Raw genomic sequence first — 17,878 nt, forward strand, 5'->3', positions numbered from 1 at the left:
CTTAGTTACTTAGCCTAAATGTTAGAAATCAGAAAATGCTTCTTCAAGTTCTGTTTACACGTTCGACACTAAATATTGCACATCAGCACAGATTAAACATTTTTGGAAATGTGCCGTGGAAATAAATGCGTGTGGTGTATTGTGAGGCGCTGAGGCCGTTTTCGCGGACCGCCTGTGCCGCGTGGAGGTGGGTCGTGGGTGGGATTTCAGCTCACGTTGTTGACGACGCGAGAACAACAGTCGGGGGAAACTCGGGAGGTGCTGCTGGTGCAGGGCTTGTGGAGCTGTCATGGAGCCACGGAAGAAAAGTGAGCGTCGTCCCCAGTCGCTGTTTCTCAGCTGCTTGGCTTTCGCTCTGTGTGTTCGCTTGAGGACGGTTTCAGCTGGAGGTGAGAGGGTAAAATCGCAGTAAACGCCACTGTTGCTGAAAGACGCTGTTTCCTTCCGAATATTCAAACCGACACTAGGCCTGTTTTTTTTTTAAAGGGTGTTAAACTTTGTTGCGTTCTGGAGGGGGGTTTCAGTAGATAGGACGCTTTAATCCTACCGACTGAAACAAATATGTAAATATACTGTTCGCTCTCCAACTTTCCTGAATGTTGACATTGTTGTTTTCCCTAAACGTGACCCCGCACGTATTCAGGACGCAGAGTGTTGTCTATGTCGTGTTGCGAAACGCGTTGGAGCTACACTAAACTAATCTGAACCATTTCTTTAAAAGTATATCTTCAAAGACGAAGTCAAAACTGTGATACAATAACCGTTTTTATAGTTACGGCACAAGGACTGGAAAGGGGAACAATAGTCACAAACTGAAACTGACGACTCAAGTTGGCAGCTTCCTATAAATATGCTTGTGGAAAAATGTTAGGGTGTTTTTCTATCTCTTTAATTCAAATAAGTGAAAAAGAAAGATACAACCTATAACTATTGTGAACTTTGAATTTATTCTTCTGGTTAATATTGAATAATTGACGGAGGCAGGTGTAGAGTTTAACTTAAAAGGTTATGTAAGCTATGAACTGCTACAGGCCTGATTTGTAGAGCTCATATTGCAAATGTTCATGGGCTTTCAAGGAACCTCCAATTTTCTTTTCATTGTTCTATCTAAGGGCTTTTTTATATATATATTGGCAAAATAGTATCATTTAAAAAATGCAGTGATAAAGGAGTGTTGCATCTTTTGGATTTTGTTTAGTTCTGATTTTTGTGGCTGTTGTCTTGACCAGGTCTACACTTTTATAGATTCTGATCCTAAAAAGGACTTCTTGGATAAATAATAATAATAATTAATAATAGTAATAATAATGGAAAAGGCGTGAATGTGACTCATCTATACTAGATGTCTTCCACAAAAAAAATATTTTTAGTCTAACACTACAATCAGGGCACTTTTAAGGAAACTAGTGTTGTATAGGGTGTCCTTCTCTCTGCAACTTCCTTTTTACATACAGGAACCAGGCCAAGGGCTGAAAAGTTGCAAAACAGTTGTGAGATCTCCTGATATCCTGCATTTCTGCATTCCTGGTATTTGTATAATTTTTCTCAGTCATCACAGCAACTCTTGCAGCACTTTCAAGGTTATTCAAGCATTAAATGTCTGCAGCCTGTTTGAAGCTTTAACAGTGCTGGAGTGATGTGTAGATATATTTCCAAACACTTGTGCCATTTATTTATTTACTTATTTTGCACATGGTTGCTTGTTGCCTGACATTTTGACATGTCCTTTCATGTGTTTCAATAAAACTTTAGCACATATTTCAGACCAGAGAAACGTGGATTATTTTACCCATTTAAGGCCCTTCACTTAGATTTGTTGTGTAAAAAGCAGTGTTGGTTTCATATAGTTGCATGCATAACTAGCACACATCCAAACTTTCAGTGCTGAATCCTGTGGATTGCTCCATCGTATTGTTTAAGGCCGCAAACATCACCTTCATCTTGATAATTCTCCTGACCTCTCTCGTCTCTGCTTTGTGAAAATCGCTCTAAATAAATAACTGAACAACTAAAGTTCTTTTCTCTCCCTTTGTCCCCAAAGTCCACAGTGCACACAGTCGCACAGAAACACGTCTAACCATTTCTGATGGCCAGTTTATTTGTCATACAACATGACTTGCAGGAAGTTAGCTAATATACCAGTAAAAACACAGTATTCACTCAATGACTTCTAGGGTTCACAGTTTGTATGACGTTTATAGTTAAACACACCTACATGCTATTTCTTGTAACAATGGAGCTGTATGATGTGGAAAACCTTTCTCCTTCTGTTGTCCAAAATAAATTTATGTGGATGTCTGTTTACTTTTGTTTCAGGGTCCAGCTTTGTAATCTTAAGCTGCAATGCCATGTTCTGTACATGGCCGTACAGAACATGACGGAGAGTATTTTATTTTCTGGTGACCTTTTAGAAAAGTTATGCAAAAGTTTGTTGGGTTATTTTGTTTTTTGACACAGTTTTGCTGTCACATATTTTAATAATTAACAAGTTGAACTCTGTTGCGCCTGAGAAGCAAGTCCTGGGATTTTTCCAGTTTTCTGTTCATTGCCAGTCTGACTTCATGGTGAACTTGCAGTAATGTCCACCCATGAGAAGATTGGCAGCTGTCTAGAAGGTTTGACACTTCCACCTACAACCTTTCGCAGACTGATGGGCAGCCACAGTTGCTTTTTTGAGTTTACTGCAGATGTCTTTACTCTTGAGCATTGCGTTAGCATCCACCTACATGCTTTAGACCAGTGAACCACCAAAATTTCCGCCTCTGTAGAGGCGCTCACCCCCTAGGTGATAACTATTTCATCAAGTGCATTGGCAGCTCACTGAGTTAACTACTGTGTCTTTCAAAAGTAGTTATTCCCCTTGAACTTTTTTCACATTTTGTCACATTGGAGCTTCAAACTTTGATGTAATTTATTCAAAGTTTATGTGATAGACTTAAGCTACATGATATAAGAACACAAAGCTGCTGAATGTTACAGTGATTACACTGGTTGATTAACTTACATCTACCTGACTCTCTTTTTTTTTTAGGGAAAAATATGATGGGCATACCACTTGAATTATGATATCCTACTAAGTATTGCATTCAAACATTAATATTGCAGTGACTATTGCAATTTGAAATATTTGGCAGCTGTATGATTGGTGAGGAGAAAGTAGTGCATAGAATGTATTTGAGCATCAATCTGTGAGTGTTGACACATATATGCAGTTAGTTGTAGATTTGGAATTTGACTAGGCCATTCTAAAAATAATTATACCTTGATCTAATCATTCCTTTGTAGCTCTGGATGTGTGTTTCTGGTCTTTTCTCTAATAATAGCCGGATCTCTTCACTCTTGTGTCAAATGTGTTTTGTTCTTGTGTGTTTTTTTTGTTTTTTTACATATTACATCCTTAACCCTAAATTACACAACACAAGAGCTATTTTTTATCTATTTGTACTCGCATTTGAACAAATTTGGCAATACAAAATAATTTCTAACTTTTATATAGTCAATAAAAAAAACCTTTATTGGTATTACAGCAATCAAACTCTTCTTGTACTTTCAAGACAGAACTTTAAGTCAATCCAAAGTTTTCATATTACTTCCAGTCAGATGAAATGTGAGTGGTGTGAAACATCTATGGCTTAACTGTAGCTCCCTGAATCTGCTCATAAACCCTTTTCTATCCTTGCTGAAAAAAACAACAAAAAAAACATGATGCTGCTATTACCATGTTTCACCATGAGGATGACTTTGTTCTTGCTTCCCCAGTTTGTTTGAACTCTTAAGACTTGGTATTCAAGTGGAAAACCCATTTCAAATTTAATCAACTAAAGCAATAGGTTTTTTTTGTTTGTTTTGTTTTTCAGACTGCCCAGCTGATGGACGCACTTGGGTTCCCTTTGGAGACAGATGTTACCATTTTGTCCATGGAGAAGAAGACCAAATTAAAAGCTACACATTTGAAGCAGCACGTTCTCACTGCACAGGATTTGGTAATTCTGATAATATCAATTATTTCACTGTTTATCACCAAGAAAATGTGATATATTCTATTAATGTCTGTGATTGTGATGCCACCATTGCCACCATTTATTTATTTATTTATTTATTTTTTTTTTTGTAGGCCTTTTGACGATCCACAGTGCCGAAGAAAATGATTTTGTCATGAGTTATAGTCCTGAAGTGTGGAAAGGTGGCAGTGTCAACATTTGGCTGGGAATGAAGTATGACACAGATGGTACGGATCATGTAAAGACGCTGGTTGGTGTGGGGGGTTTTATGTTATTCAAAAGTAGCCAAGCCAAGACTTGTTTAGAGTTTATCTTTGGTGTTGGACAATATTTGATCCAACAGAACTGCTTTGTTAAAAAAAAATAATAATAAAAAATACCAGGAAATCCTTGTTTTTGCTTTTAAGATATTCCGAGACACGCAGCAGGCGACGCATTACAACCAGGCCTACCGAAATGCATTTTCTCCCATTTCCAAATGAAACTTTTAGAAAATAACACACACAAAAAACAACTCCCAAAAATGACAGAAACGACAAGTGCTGACTGTTGTATCTTTTCAGATGATACCATGAAGTGGTCAAACAACAGGTCTGTAACCTTCACCAACTGGGGGTACAGCCCTTTTTCTCCCGACATCCCACAGGGGGATATCTGTGTGGCTCTGCACAGTGTCTCAGGAAGGTGGGAAAACGTGAGCTGCCAGGATGACGTGGAGAACGGAGTGGTCTGTGAAACACCTCAGAGTGAGTCGATTTTCTGTGAAACTAAAATAAAATAAAATATTTTACATCTGTGAATGTTTCTGCCTTTGTCCTGAAGATGTTTTTACAGTTACTGAACAGTATTTGTTCCCCATTTTGTCACAAAGTGGATTTTTCTACATAAACCCTTTTATAATTGTGAAGGGAAAAAAATTGTAAGATTTTCACATTTTCTATTATATCAAGAAAACATGTTAATGGTTGTGCTTGTGAATGACAATGTCACCTATTTATTTATTTATTTATTTATTTATTTATTTATTTATTTATTTATTTATTTTCAAACTTGGGCCACATTCACGCGGCAGGCAAATGCAACCCATATCTGACTTTTTCATCGCAGTCTGAGCACAATTCTGATCTTTTCTCCCCCCTAAAAACTCTGATTTGTGCCACTTTGTGGCACTAAATCAGACTCGTGTCCGATTCTTTTCAAAGCATGTACAGTCAGAAAGGTCATGTTGCATCTTATCCAACTTCCTCTGTGTATACGGCTCGCTTTGGGGTCGTAAACTGTTCACACTACAGTCTAACTGCAGTCGCATTTAGTTGTTAAAAAAAAAAAAAAATCAGTTTGCAGCAAGCCATGTAGGTCACATGAGCAAATATGTGGAAGCTGATGTAGGCCAAAAAGTTAGTCTGGTCTCAACCAAACTCTATATCACAAAGATAACATGTGTTACATTTTATTGTAATTTCTTTCTTTACTGTTTCAATTTCTTCATGCAAAAAAGTTGTTTTAAAAAAAATTTTATTTTTTAGAAAAAAATGTGCTACCTTGTTGTGTGGTCTATCACCTGAAGTCCAAATGAAGTAGATAAAGCTTAACTGATTGCAACAGGAAAAAGATCAAAGGGTGAACATACTTTTACAAATTACTGTAATTATACACACTCAGCATGTGAGCTTTGAAGCTGTAGTATGTATTGTTTCATTGTCTGACCTCACTTTCTTTCTTTTTCTTTTTTTTTTTTTGTGATGTTTCAGAAGCGGAGAAGCCCAGACCCAGTAAGTAAACCTTTGAACCTTGTGTTGTTTCTCTGTGTATTCCTCTGTGATCTTTGCCTTCTAAGCTGAGACCTTCCCTGCATTGTTTCTTCTCCCGCTCAGAACCCAGTGCGACCGTCTCGGCTCTGGTCATTCTCAGTGTGGTGGCCATTGTGGGAGTCTCTGCTGTGATTTGGTTTCTGCACCAGAAGCACAGCTTCGGTTCAACTATGATCACAGCATTCGAGTACCACCCCCCGTTCCGAGTCCTGGATTCGGACCAGTCTTGCCTGGTGGAGGCTGAGGAAACTGACACTGTTCCTTGAGAGAACGTTTTCTCTTTAATCCAGAAGTACTGGGTGTGTGCTTTATGCAACGATATGTCCACTCTAAAATCAGGTTAAGTAATTTGGATTAACATGTCACTGACTTGGACCCAGAACAATGTGTTCTCATTGGAAGAATACTGGTGCCAACCTACTAACCTCCTCACTCAGGCATACAGAATGATCTGCTTTTTTTTAATGATCAGCACTAATTTTAGTCATATTCTTTAAATTGGTTCGTGTTAACCTCAGATCTTCGAATCAGATGTTTCTAAACAACAAAATGCTTAGGTTTTTTTGGGATTACAATTTCTCTGTCAGTTATAAGCTTACTTTTATATCTTCCTAGAATTAACATTTCTACAAAAGGAACAACATTTTATGAACTCTTCATGTCTGTTTTTTTTCCTGTTAATCTATTTTTAGAAGGCTTTGCACATCAGTACATTCAAAATCTCTACAACACAAAACTAAAGGAAGTCAACAAGGGTCATTTTCGCCACCAAAACAGATATATTGATATACTAATATCAAATAAAAGTGCAGTTGCTGTAGGTAAACTGCCTTTATGTCCTCCCTCACAGCCACTGGCTCTGCTGTGTCAGAGCATCCGGGTTACCTGTTGCACATTTACATACTGTTTTTTTTTTTTTTTTTTGTTTTTGTTTTGTCTTTTAGAACGAGTCAAATCTTGTCCAATTATTTTGAAAACTTACAGATATGCTGGTTTAAATAGTTCAAAATCTGTTAACGTGTGTTGAACATATTAAGCTTGAAATAAATCAGTGTAGTTTTCTTTCAGCCACTTGTCACAAACTCTAAATGACGGATATAACTACCAAAATCACAGCAGGAACAAAGCTGAACCATGAGCTGATGCCAGGTTTTTTTTTATGCATGCATACTAGGTGTATGTTGCTGCAACTAAAAGGCAAATTTTTTTAATAGTCCTGTACCAGAATCGCCAGAGCTGTTTCCCTGCATTGTGTTAATTATATACAAATACATTTGATCTTTAAATTATTTTTTTTTATATCAGTTCCCTGTTTTTATTTGTCTGGTTTGAAAGCTGAGCCATTCTGAGTTTAAAAAAAAAAAAAAATCTGACATTTTCAGTGTTTATGAATCTAATTAATTCAAGCATGTTCTGTGTTTTTTTTTTATTTACAGTGTCGGGAGATCTAATGGTGGATGAGAGCCTTTTATTACTATGCTTGATTTTTGATCATGGCTGGTGTTTGGGCTTCACAAGCATTTCTCATTTCCTTCACAAATCGAGGGAACCTTTCAGACTTTAAATCTGTTGTGGATTTTCATGGAAATTATTTACATCTATTTGAGTGCCATTTTTTTTTGTTAGTTGTTATGGCATGCTTTTTTGTGTGTGTGGCTTTTCTCTTTTTTTTTTCTACAAGTGAGTCATGTTTTTTCTCACATGTGAAATGCAATCTTATCATTGGAAATTGTAAATATCTGACCTGTGAATGAATAAAGACAATCACTATTTGCCTGTATACATTTCTGGATTTCAAATTCTGTTAAGTTTGTCATTCATTATTCAGGATTTTTTCTTTGTTTACATTTCATAAGATTGAATTCTACTTTGCACAGTCTCTAAAGCAGGATCCCAGACTTTTCCTTAAGAGATACAATCAGGCAACTTTCAGATGCATCCCTGCTCCAACGCACACATTTATCAATCAGCAAAATTGTCATTTGTCTTAAAAAACTAACATCTAGATCTCAAAAACAATTAAACCCTACATATCAAAGAAAGATGGGAAAGAGAGGGCAATTTAACAATAACAGAGGATGAATGGGCAATAATGTGGAGATACCAGTGGACATATAATAAATCTCTACAATGGCAGAATTTGGATGGAAAAATCTGGTAAGATGATTTTATCACACCTGCTCAGAAATGCCACTATGATGGAAATTCTCCTACATGTTATAGAAAATGTAGAAATCAAAACGCAAACCATTATCATGTCTCCTGGGACTGCCTAATTATAAAAGATTACTGGAAAGAGATAAATAGTGCCTTACAAGATATTTTCAAGCAGAACATTCCTTTGGAGATCAAGCTTATGTATGTTGGCATAATTCCTCAAGAAGCTTCAAAAAGAAACAAATATCTGATGACTATTTTATTAAAAGCAAGTAAGAAAAACATTACAAGAAAATGGTTATCGCAAGACAAACCAACTTTAGACGACTGGATCGACATAACATTTAACATATATAAAATGGAAAAAAATAATAGCCTCTCAATCACAAGACAGAACAATTCTGTCAGTGCTGGCGGAGTTGGGTAAGACTGTAAAACTTAAAAGATCTTATGTCATTTTTAGAGACCAAACTTGATGAAATCTCCTCGATAATCTACTCTCCTCCTAATTATTTAATACTATGTTTTTCGCTGGGGTATTCTTATTTTTGGTGGTTTGCTTCTTAGATTTATAACTTAATTTTTTCCTTTTCTTTTTTTCTTCTTTGACACTCTCTTTTACTCCTTCCATAATAATCTTTCTCAGGGAAGTAAAGTTGCATTTTTGTTTTGACTGTCATAATGTAATGATCTACTTGTCCACCTTATTTTAAATATTGAAGTTAGCTTTGTGACGTAGAGGCCTAAGGTCATGTAAATGATACTTCCTCGAGAATCAATATAGATAAAGTTTAAAAAAAACAACAACTAAGATCTCAGGACTATGGAGGAAAATTAGATTGTTTTGTGTGTGGTGAGGCATATCCTGATGACATGCGCTCTGGACCCTTTGAATAAACTCCACACATTAATGGTGGTATGACAGAAAATATATATTTTTAGCTTTGTTCCCAAACAACTGACTGGAATGTAGATTGTGAAATTATTACGGAGACTTTGTGACTCAAATATGCTGTGGAACTAAGTTTCACTGCCACAGCAGTGAACTTACCGATTTTACCACTCTGCTCACGCGCCCAGCCTGCTGCTAACGATAAACGTCACTGGCACTGTAAGTGCAACTTGTCAAATCAATTACTCTCACTTTTAAAATGATAATGTCATTGGTTTTTGTTTACTTTTCTACTGTTAACTGACTTCTAAACGGTCCTAACTAGGCGGATAAATATAAGGTGAAATGAAATGGATAAATTAGGACACTGAACTTTAAACACAACCTATCAGATCTAAATTTAGGTCGTCTGAAACAAGAAACAATACACTCTCTCTAGAAGGCCAGTGGCTCTGTTTACATCTCTGGCTGAATGGAGATGAAACAGAACTAAGTCTGTTTGAAGTGTTTTTGTTATCATTGCTTTTAAGAAATATCTAATTTTAGCTTTCCATGAGGTCTCTCATCCACTCATCTGAAAAATGTCTCCCTAAATCTAGGCCACAGCCTCTTTCTGTGTTTTTCTCAACATGTGGTGAATGACTGAAGTGAATCAATACTTCTGTTATTGTTTATTCATTGTGTGTGTGTGTGTGTGTGTGTGTGTGTGTGTGTGTGTGTGTGTGTGTGTATGTGTGCCAGGTAATTTCAATGTTTGACCACCAGATGGGACACAAACACATTAATGTTGAATATGCTTCTTGAAGAAGGGAATTGCATCACTCCAATTGTGATTCTAACACGTATTTACTTGTTTATTCATGTCTAAAGGTGAAATATACATGATGTAGATAAATGCTTTTGATAAATGATCATCACAGCTGACTTAAGTTTAAGAACGTGTGTCTTGTCTTGGATATAATTTGATCTTAATGTGTGGTGAATATCTGTTTGGAGTCCAAAGTGGGCATATAAGAAATGAATCATATTTCAATAAACATTACATGTGCATCTCAGTAAGTTTGATATTAATACAAAGGTGCATTTAATATCTTATATCCAACCATTGATTATATGAATAGATTTTCTGATGGCTGACTTTGCTGAATTTGGACTTGAAAAACATATAAATATGCAGATAATACTGCTCCAAGGTTCAACCTTACCATGGACATCTCCTGTCTCTCGAAACTCGCAGAAATGATCTTTTGTTGCCTACCCTCCTGTTGGAGGAGGTCACTGACAATCTACACAACTTTGAAGTCAGAAGGTTTTGCCATGATTGTGTTGACCGTAACATAATATTTTTTGAATTAAATATTTTTGTTGTTGTTCATCAACAAAAAAGAAAAAAAAAATCAAACTGAATGTACTTTTGTCTTAAATATATATACATACATACTCTTTCATCACTGATGCCTTTTCTCACTGTAACTGGGACATCCATGTTTTGTTGCCACACAGGGGACTGTTGTCTCCTCACAAAAGCCAGGATGGCCTATTTTCCCTCAGATATCAGCAAATGAATTTCCTTTTGCACATCTGCATGGAGAAGAAGGTGGGGACACTGTGACTGACACTAATTAATATGGACATGGGCATGCATGTCAAAGATAACCACAATTTAATTGTACATTTGAGGGAACCTGCACATTGTGTTGCATTAATATGTATAATAATTTAGCATACTTACTGTTAGTACCACTACAAATATGCTAGACAGAATTTGATCTGAAACAGCTTTGACCTTATTGATTCCTCACAATTAATGGTCGAGGAATGTTTTAGCTGCCGTTTCCTCTCTGTGTGCATGATAAACTCAGCGCAGGTTGTGGTTTCTGTGAATGCAAACACTGTAACAACACATGAGAGAGGAAAATGAATGAAACGCAGGATATTTCAAAAGCAAATAAATGCTTACATCTACAAACGATGATCAAATTAACTTTTTTAAAAAAAATTTTTTATTTTAGGAATGGCTACAATAAAGAAAGGTACAATACCAATGAAGAAACTGTATTTTGTATCATTTTGCCTTGAATCCTACAAGAAAAACAGTAAGCAATAAATTCTAGAAGACTCTTACATCATAAACTTAAATTTTCACTTGCTGTTAATGAAATACATCACACAATTACTCTGTTATTTCTGAAATGTTTTATTTGAGCAAATTTTTAGGCAACACCGAATGGTTGCCATTGGTGATTCAAGGATTCAAGACCCTTCAACCTTAAGGTGAAGGGCCTTAAATCAGGGAGGTGAACAAGAACCCAGTGGTCACTTTGTCAGAGCTCTATCATTTCTCTGTAAAGAGAGGAGAACCTTCCAGAAGTCAGAAGAAAGCCACGCAATAAAAGCCTGATGGCAGCCCGTCTGGAGGTTTACCAAAAGGTAACCGGAAGGACTATACGAGAAACAATGATTGATTTCTTTGGTTCTAGAAGTTGTGTTTGGAGGAAACCAGGGACAACTCATCACCAGGCCAATGCCATCCCTACAGTGAAGCATGGTGGTGGCAGCATCAACATGTGGCAGCATCAAGAATGTACGAAAACCTGATTCCGGGTGTTCTTGTCAGACTGGAGTGAGGACAAGAACAGCAGAACAACGACCCGAAGCATATAGCAAAGGAGTGGCTTCAGAACCACTCTCTTTTTAATATAGTTACCCTTTTCAGATGTAGGGCTTAATATAATATTAAAACATGGAAATAATCATTCAATTTTATCAATAATAATTTAGTCAATCCACAACATCCCAGCCATCCGTCTAAATAACCCATTGGCAATTATTTCACCACTGATAACAGCCATAGCGGAACCTCTCGTTTTCCGATGTAAGGCAAGCAGTTTATGATATGATACTCAAAGAATATTTTCAAAGCTATTTCAGGTTCTTTCAATAGTTACAAATATATGTCGGGTCACCTGAAGGGTTTCTTCTCACCCACAACCAATATTTCAGATATTTCAAATATGATTGTTCTGATGGGGGAAAATAAATTATACAAAAAAATTCATTATTCCAAGTGCAGGTCACTGTCCACCCAGGACAGTAGAAAACTGCCTCACAAAACTGGACAGCTCACTGCTGAGTCCTAATATTTGAAAACAGATTATCCTATTAATATTCAACAACAGAAAATAGTAAGAAATTCAAGTACTACTCAGACAGAGATATCTTGTATTTATAGCACAACACAAACTGAATCTATACAAAAATCTGCAGTTTAGTCTTAAACTTAAAGCAGGGGTCAACAATCCTTGAAAAGCAAAGAGCCATTTTTTTTTGCTATGATCATCATAGATCATAGCAAAAATGATCTATGATGAGATCATCACAGCTGACATAAAGTTTAAGAAAGTTTATGTCAGCTGTGATGACATAAATTGTCATCACATAAAGTTAAGTGTTACGTTTAAAGTAACAAAAAAAAAACAGGTTACATTTTTTGTATTTTGGTAAAAAGTAACCTTTTTACCAAATACATTTACCAAAATGTATTTGGTAAATGTATTACCAAATACATTTCTACCTGCTTTAGTAATTTCTTAGATTTTTTTTTTTTTTGGACTTTTCTGCTGTTAAATAAAACAAAAATATGGAGTATTGATTTACATGAGTACTGTCTATTTTAAAACATTCCTCAGTTTGAAATGCATTTTTGGCCAAGTCTTTAAGCCACAAATACCCACATGTAAAGCCGCAGGTTGAAGAGCTCTGTGCACTGCGATTCAATTAAAAGCTACAACTGCATGCCATACAAAGGTGACCGATTGTTCGTGGAGCTACAGATCTGGGATCAGAAGTTCGCGCTGTAAAAAAATAAATAAAACAACCTTTTCTGACGTCACTTCGCTTCACTCGCTCAGATCGGAGTCTTTTCAATCTGCGGTAACAGAACAACACTCTTCAATCGGACCCAGTTAATAACCAGCACCCGTTTTATCAGCGAATCCTCAAAAGAGATTCAAAACTGGAAAGTAAGTGTGCGTTTTTCCATTTTTAAGAAATGCGGGGATTTTTATTTATTTATTTATTTATTTATTTATTTTGGCGTGTTGCCCTGTAATTGGGGCTCTCGTGTTCTTACTATCTCTGTATTGTGACAAACGTACAGTCTGTCGCCAAGGCGAGCAGCTAATGCTCTCTGAACTCATTAGACCAAAAAGCATCCTTCTCTGCAGTTACCTCATTTTTGTAGCGCAGCTAAAGTTTAACACGACAATTTCAAAATTAAAAAGTTGTAATTACTAATATAAAGCGTCGTGTTGCGCTAAACTTTGTTTAGAATACAGCTGTTGTCATGTGGAAATGGGCACTTGGATACAAAATTCTTACCTCATGTAACTGCTGGCTTTAGTCATTATTTAAATACGACACCGGTGTGAGCTGATCCAAACAGCAGTTACTTTCAACTGACGGAAGACATTTTTAAATTTACTTTAGTTTGACTTGAATTATTTTCTTATGGAGTTAAATATTGGTAACACGGAAGTCCTAGAAAAGACGAACGGAAAAATGTCCACGTTTGTATTTTAAAAGTTACTTAGAGCATCTGTGTATTATTAGAGCTTTTATGTATTATTTGTATCATTATTTCTGGATATACACATATTATTATTATGAAGTCAGATTATTTTGAGGTTCTTACATGGGTTTAAAGGGACTGAATGAACAAATAGTGTGTTGGGTTTACTAATTATTTTATTTATTTTGCTTAATGGCGGATTTTTTATTTTTATTTTTATTTTTAGATATGAATGACTTTTACAAATACAGAAGTTAAAGATTATCCTGTCACTAAGTCATTAGTGAAATCCCAGAAGATGGAAGCTTTTGATAAATTCACAACTTTTGAGTTAATTAGCAAATCTGTGAATCCATTAAGGCAACACATCAGACACACTGCTTACCTTGTGTGATGTCAAGGGAAAATTTAAAAAGTGCAAAAAATATTTGCAAGAAAATTGTGGACCTTTACCTGTCTGATTCTGAGTCTGTGTGTATTTCAGACATAAAAAGGGCACCACATCAATTTTCAATTACAGTTTAAGCACCACAGGAAACATCAGCCATGGCTCCAATCAGGAAGAGGAAAAGTTTGATATCTTGATGTGTTTGGTGTGAAATGTGTTCATCTTTAATACACAGTGGCAGCAGCTTCATGTTATGGAGGGAGTGGCTGGGACACAAAGTAGATCATCACAAAATATCAATGAAATATCTACAGATATCTGGCGGGACATTAAAAGTTTTGATGTAAATGGTTTTCCAAATTGACATTTATCCTGCACATACCATCAAATTATTATAAAATCATTTAAGGACAACAAAGTCTGTAGTTTGGATTGTTCATCTTAAAGCCCTGATCTCTGTACAATATAAAATGTGTGGGCACAGCTTGAAAAGGTGTGTGCGTGAGCATTGTTCTACAAGTCTGACTCTGTTACAACAGTACTGTCACAATAAATGGTATAAAATTTCATGGAACTATTGTGAGGAGATTATGGAAGGATATTCAACATGTGATTCCATCAACTCCTAAGGAACTATATGAAAACCTTTTAATGTGAAGAAAGTATTAGAAGGTTATCTCAAATATGTACTTTCCCGATACTCTGCTTAGCAAACGTTCCCTTCATACTGTTAACATATTTTTACAGTAACAATTGCCAACAAACACATACACACATGCAGTGCATATTCATTCATACACTGCTTACTTGTTATTTCATGTAAGTGATATCATTGCTTCATTGACATGAGGCCTCCTCCAGCACATTTGTCTAATTTTTATGGTTTTATCCTTAGACGGTAGATTTTTTTTTATGCCACTTTTGGTCGCAGTTACCAATGTAATTATGGAAATTTATCTATCAGCCACATGCCTTAAGATTGTAACTTCATGTTTGTTTTTAGTATAAATGATTTATCAATGGTGTAAAACTTGGTGTTTAGTTGGAATCATCTCAAGTGTATCTTCACGTTATCTCTGAGTTCACAGAAAGTTTGCACTACCTCAATTAACTACTGTCTTATTTTTCATTATTTTGTTTAGATTATTTAACAGTGCGTGCAAATTAATGCCTCGAGAATCCTCTTAACTTGTTGTAGAGCCAATATGTGTTCATAAATTCGCTTGTAAAGTTGAACCATAATTATATAAAATACATGTTTACCTTTTTTTTTAAGGGCGAGTTAAAGCACAATAATATACAAGCCTTCTTGAAAATAATCCTGTAAATAGAATCTGCACAGCTCAGATCTCAGATATCACTTACGCTGCGTTGTTTGTCATCTTTTATTTGCTGCACATCAGAGCTGATGTGTGTCTGGAGATGTAGCTGATGGGTAGTAATGAGCGTGTGTCTGATGGGTAGTAATGAGCGTGTGTGTGTGTGTGTGTGTGTGTGTGTGTGTGTGTGTGTATCTACGGCATCTGCACATTTGCAGCCTCAGTGAAATGGCAGCTGGCATTAGTTGCTTTAAAGTTCATCTTTTTAAATGGCTTCAGTAGCCAGGGCTGCTGGGTAAATCAGAGCACACAGCCTTGATGTGTTATGCATGCATCTGGTAGCTGCCAGTAAATCAACACACAGGTAGAAGGTCACTGCATTTGCCTCATATTTATTCAGCGCACACGTCCTTGTCCACTGCAGATGCAGTGTTGTCATTCCCTCCCTTATATGAGTCTTGTGGAACAAAAGGAAATTGATATTAAAGTTTTGCTTTAAGCTCTGTAGTTCATTCCTTTCTTCTAGCAACCCTTAGGTTGTTTGATTCTCTGTGGCAGTACTGCATATAGATTAAATAAAACATGTTTTATCCTAAATTAAAACGAGTGTTTAAATTCTATATATACATATAGAAACAAACATGTATGCACATTATCGAACATTTGTCTTTGTTTTTCTTAGTGTCTTGAGTCAAAATCAACTTTTTTTTTTCCAGCTATTGCATCCTCTTGTTGAACAAGAGAACATAGTATTTTCATACCCAACTAGTTTTTTTTAGACTTTATAGAAGGCTCGAGGAAAAAAGTGGGTCTGCTAATAAATTGTGTTTCACTCATTTTCACCCCGTCACTTCTGTTCTTATCCTCTCTGCAAGTTTGCACTCATTAATCAGAGATGCTGCTCTCCTGCTGAGCTGCAGGTTCATCAATCTGGCAGCCTGCTTTCTGTAAGGAACAGGACAAAAAGCTCTTAACACACAGGCATAAATAAATCTATAGTCTTTATATGCAAGCCCTGAAGGTTAGTGCTGCATAATTTGATGTCCTCCTCTTTGTCTGCTGTGATTGATGTTTTTAAACCTGTTAGGCTTGACTGGAGTTGTGCTTTGTAGGTCAGTGTTGACACTTTATGATTGGGTGAGCTGGAGGGGAGCAGCACACAGGAAGTGGATTATTAGGAATATGTCAGGGAGATTACACTTTGACACTGTTTTAATTTATCTCCGCCTGGAGATGCATGTTGCAGGCTTTATTTAAACCACTGATGCGTTTGAGATGGAGCTCTACCTGCTGTGCTAATGGGGCCGATGTTTAAAATGTGAGTGGCTTTTTGATGGCATTAGCCCGAGCTTTTTTTATTATTAAGGATTTTAGACCAATTGAGGATGACTAAGCTGAGTGCATATAATTCTTGGTCAGATGGCTGCTGTAGTGTTTGACTTTTACTTTTGGTTTGTGTAGGCTGTTGTACTCTCTCATATTTTGCAAGTATTCACAGCGCTTCAATTTTATTTTATTTTTTTTTCATCATTTTGGTATGTTGCAACTTTATTCCAAGTTTCATTAAATTAATCTGTTTCTTCACATTTTGGCATGCCGTATTATGACCATGAGGAAAAATGTTTGCAATTTTGGCAATTTAATAAAAACGGAAAACTAAGAAATCACATTAGCATAATTAAAGCAGAAGAATCAGTTTATTGTAAATAAATTGCACGATTCCCTTGCCTGACTCTTAAAAGTCTGGAAAAATTCAAAATATCTACAATGCTTTGATGCTGTCAGGACTTATTTAAATACAGTTTTATTTATATAGGACCAATTCACAACAAATGGTAATTTTATTGTCCCCAAAGGGAAAGAATTTTGCAATATGTGCACGTATCAAACTGTACATAGACTGCACACAGAGAAATGCTGTCTCAAGGCACTTTCCAAAAACTATTTCACTTCAATCATGCAAGCATTCCAATTGGTCCTAGTTATTAAACAATACAGTGAGCTCAATTAATTAGTCAAAGCAGTTTAAAGTTTTATATCTGGTGAAACCTATCAGATTTCATAGTCATTGACTTGAAGCATTCACTCCTCTTGGTCGTGAATGTAGGAACAGCTGACCTTGCTTCCGTTGTGTCATTCCACTTTAAAGCAATCCCTCATGCTAAACATGCATGCAGCAAGAGTGGAGAGAAAAATCCTCTGACTGGGGGTTTGAGAAGTCAGAGCAGAATCCACAAGAAGAAACAGGTGAACTGTTTCTTCACTTTCGATTTAGTTTCCTTTCAATTATGTCTCACAAGAAATCTGTTTGCTTGTGATTTTACCTAAAAATACATCCACAGGTCTTTCTATGTTTAACTCAAATGTTATAAACTGACATATCAAAAGTTAACAAAGCCATGACATCATCATCTGGACTTTCCCAAATTGTTTAAAGAAGTAGTTATTTGGGCTGGATGACATGGCTGGAAAACGTATCACGATGTAAGAGTTTCATATCAGTCGATTAAAAATAATTATTGATTAGTTTTTTTTGGTTGGTTTTAAATATCAAGTACTGCTAAACTAGAGAGGCGAACATTTGTAAGTATTTAATTCTAACCAGTTATGTGGCACAGTGGTAAAAACCTGAAACTGTGATGTGCAAGTTACTTAACAGGTTGTCGCTAGGTAACCACAGAGCGAGTGAGTTAGCTGATCCCATCAATCTTTCTTAGCTGGCTTAGAAAAGGTTAGAAGA

At 36.2% G+C, this 17,878-nt stretch overlaps 2 protein-coding genes across 5 annotated transcripts in view; both read left to right on the forward strand.

The window, feature by feature from the left end:
* The first annotated feature begins 204 nt into the window (after positions 1 to 204).
* cd302 (CD302 molecule) lies at positions 205 to 7,592 on the forward strand. The gene is made up of 6 exons (XM_007546599.2): positions 205 to 389; positions 3,858 to 3,983; positions 4,115 to 4,228; positions 4,565 to 4,747; positions 5,753 to 5,773; positions 5,876 to 7,592. Exons 1-6 carry the CDS (start codon positions 290 to 292, stop codon positions 6,076 to 6,078), a joined length of 747 nt encoding a protein of 248 aa, XP_007546661.1. The 5' UTR covers positions 205 to 289; the 3' UTR covers positions 6,079 to 7,592.
* A 5,106-nt stretch (positions 7,593 to 12,698) lies between these two features.
* The window catches only part of baz2bb (bromodomain adjacent to zinc finger domain, 2Bb), a 32,231-nt gene continuing 27,051 nt past the window's right edge, over positions 12,699 to 17,878 (forward strand). For 3 of the 4 annotated variants that reach the window (XM_016668714.1, XM_007546602.2, XM_007546604.2), the window contains exon 1: positions 12,700 to 12,883. The gene's annotated coding sequence lies outside the window, so the exon portion shown is untranslated. Of the gene's footprint in view, positions 12,884 to 17,878 lie in introns of all 4 variants that reach the window. The other variant, XM_016668713.1, reaches the window with a different exon arrangement.

The sequence above is a fragment of the Poecilia formosa genome, unplaced genomic scaffold, assembly GCF_000485575.1.
Source record: "Poecilia formosa unplaced genomic scaffold, Poecilia_formosa-5.1.2 Scaffold16, whole genome shotgun sequence".
Lineage (NCBI taxonomy): Eukaryota > Metazoa > Chordata > Actinopteri > Cyprinodontiformes > Poeciliidae > Poecilia > Poecilia formosa.

What these genes read in the sequence shown, in the direction of transcription:
- cd302 (XM_007546599.2), top strand. Translation starts at nt 290, where the DNA reads ATGGAGCCACGGAAGAAAAGTGAGCGTCGTCCCCAGTCGCTGTTTCTC. An exon ending in TTCTCACTGCACAGGATTTG is followed by an intron (nt 3,984 to 4,114) that starts GTAATTCTGATA and finishes TTTTTTTTGTAG; the next exon opens with GCCTTTTGACGATCCACAGT. An exon ending in AGCGGAGAAGCCCAGACCCA is followed by an intron (nt 5,774 to 5,875) that starts GTAAGTAAACCT and finishes TCTCCCGCTCAG; the next exon opens with AACCCAGTGCGACCGTCTCG.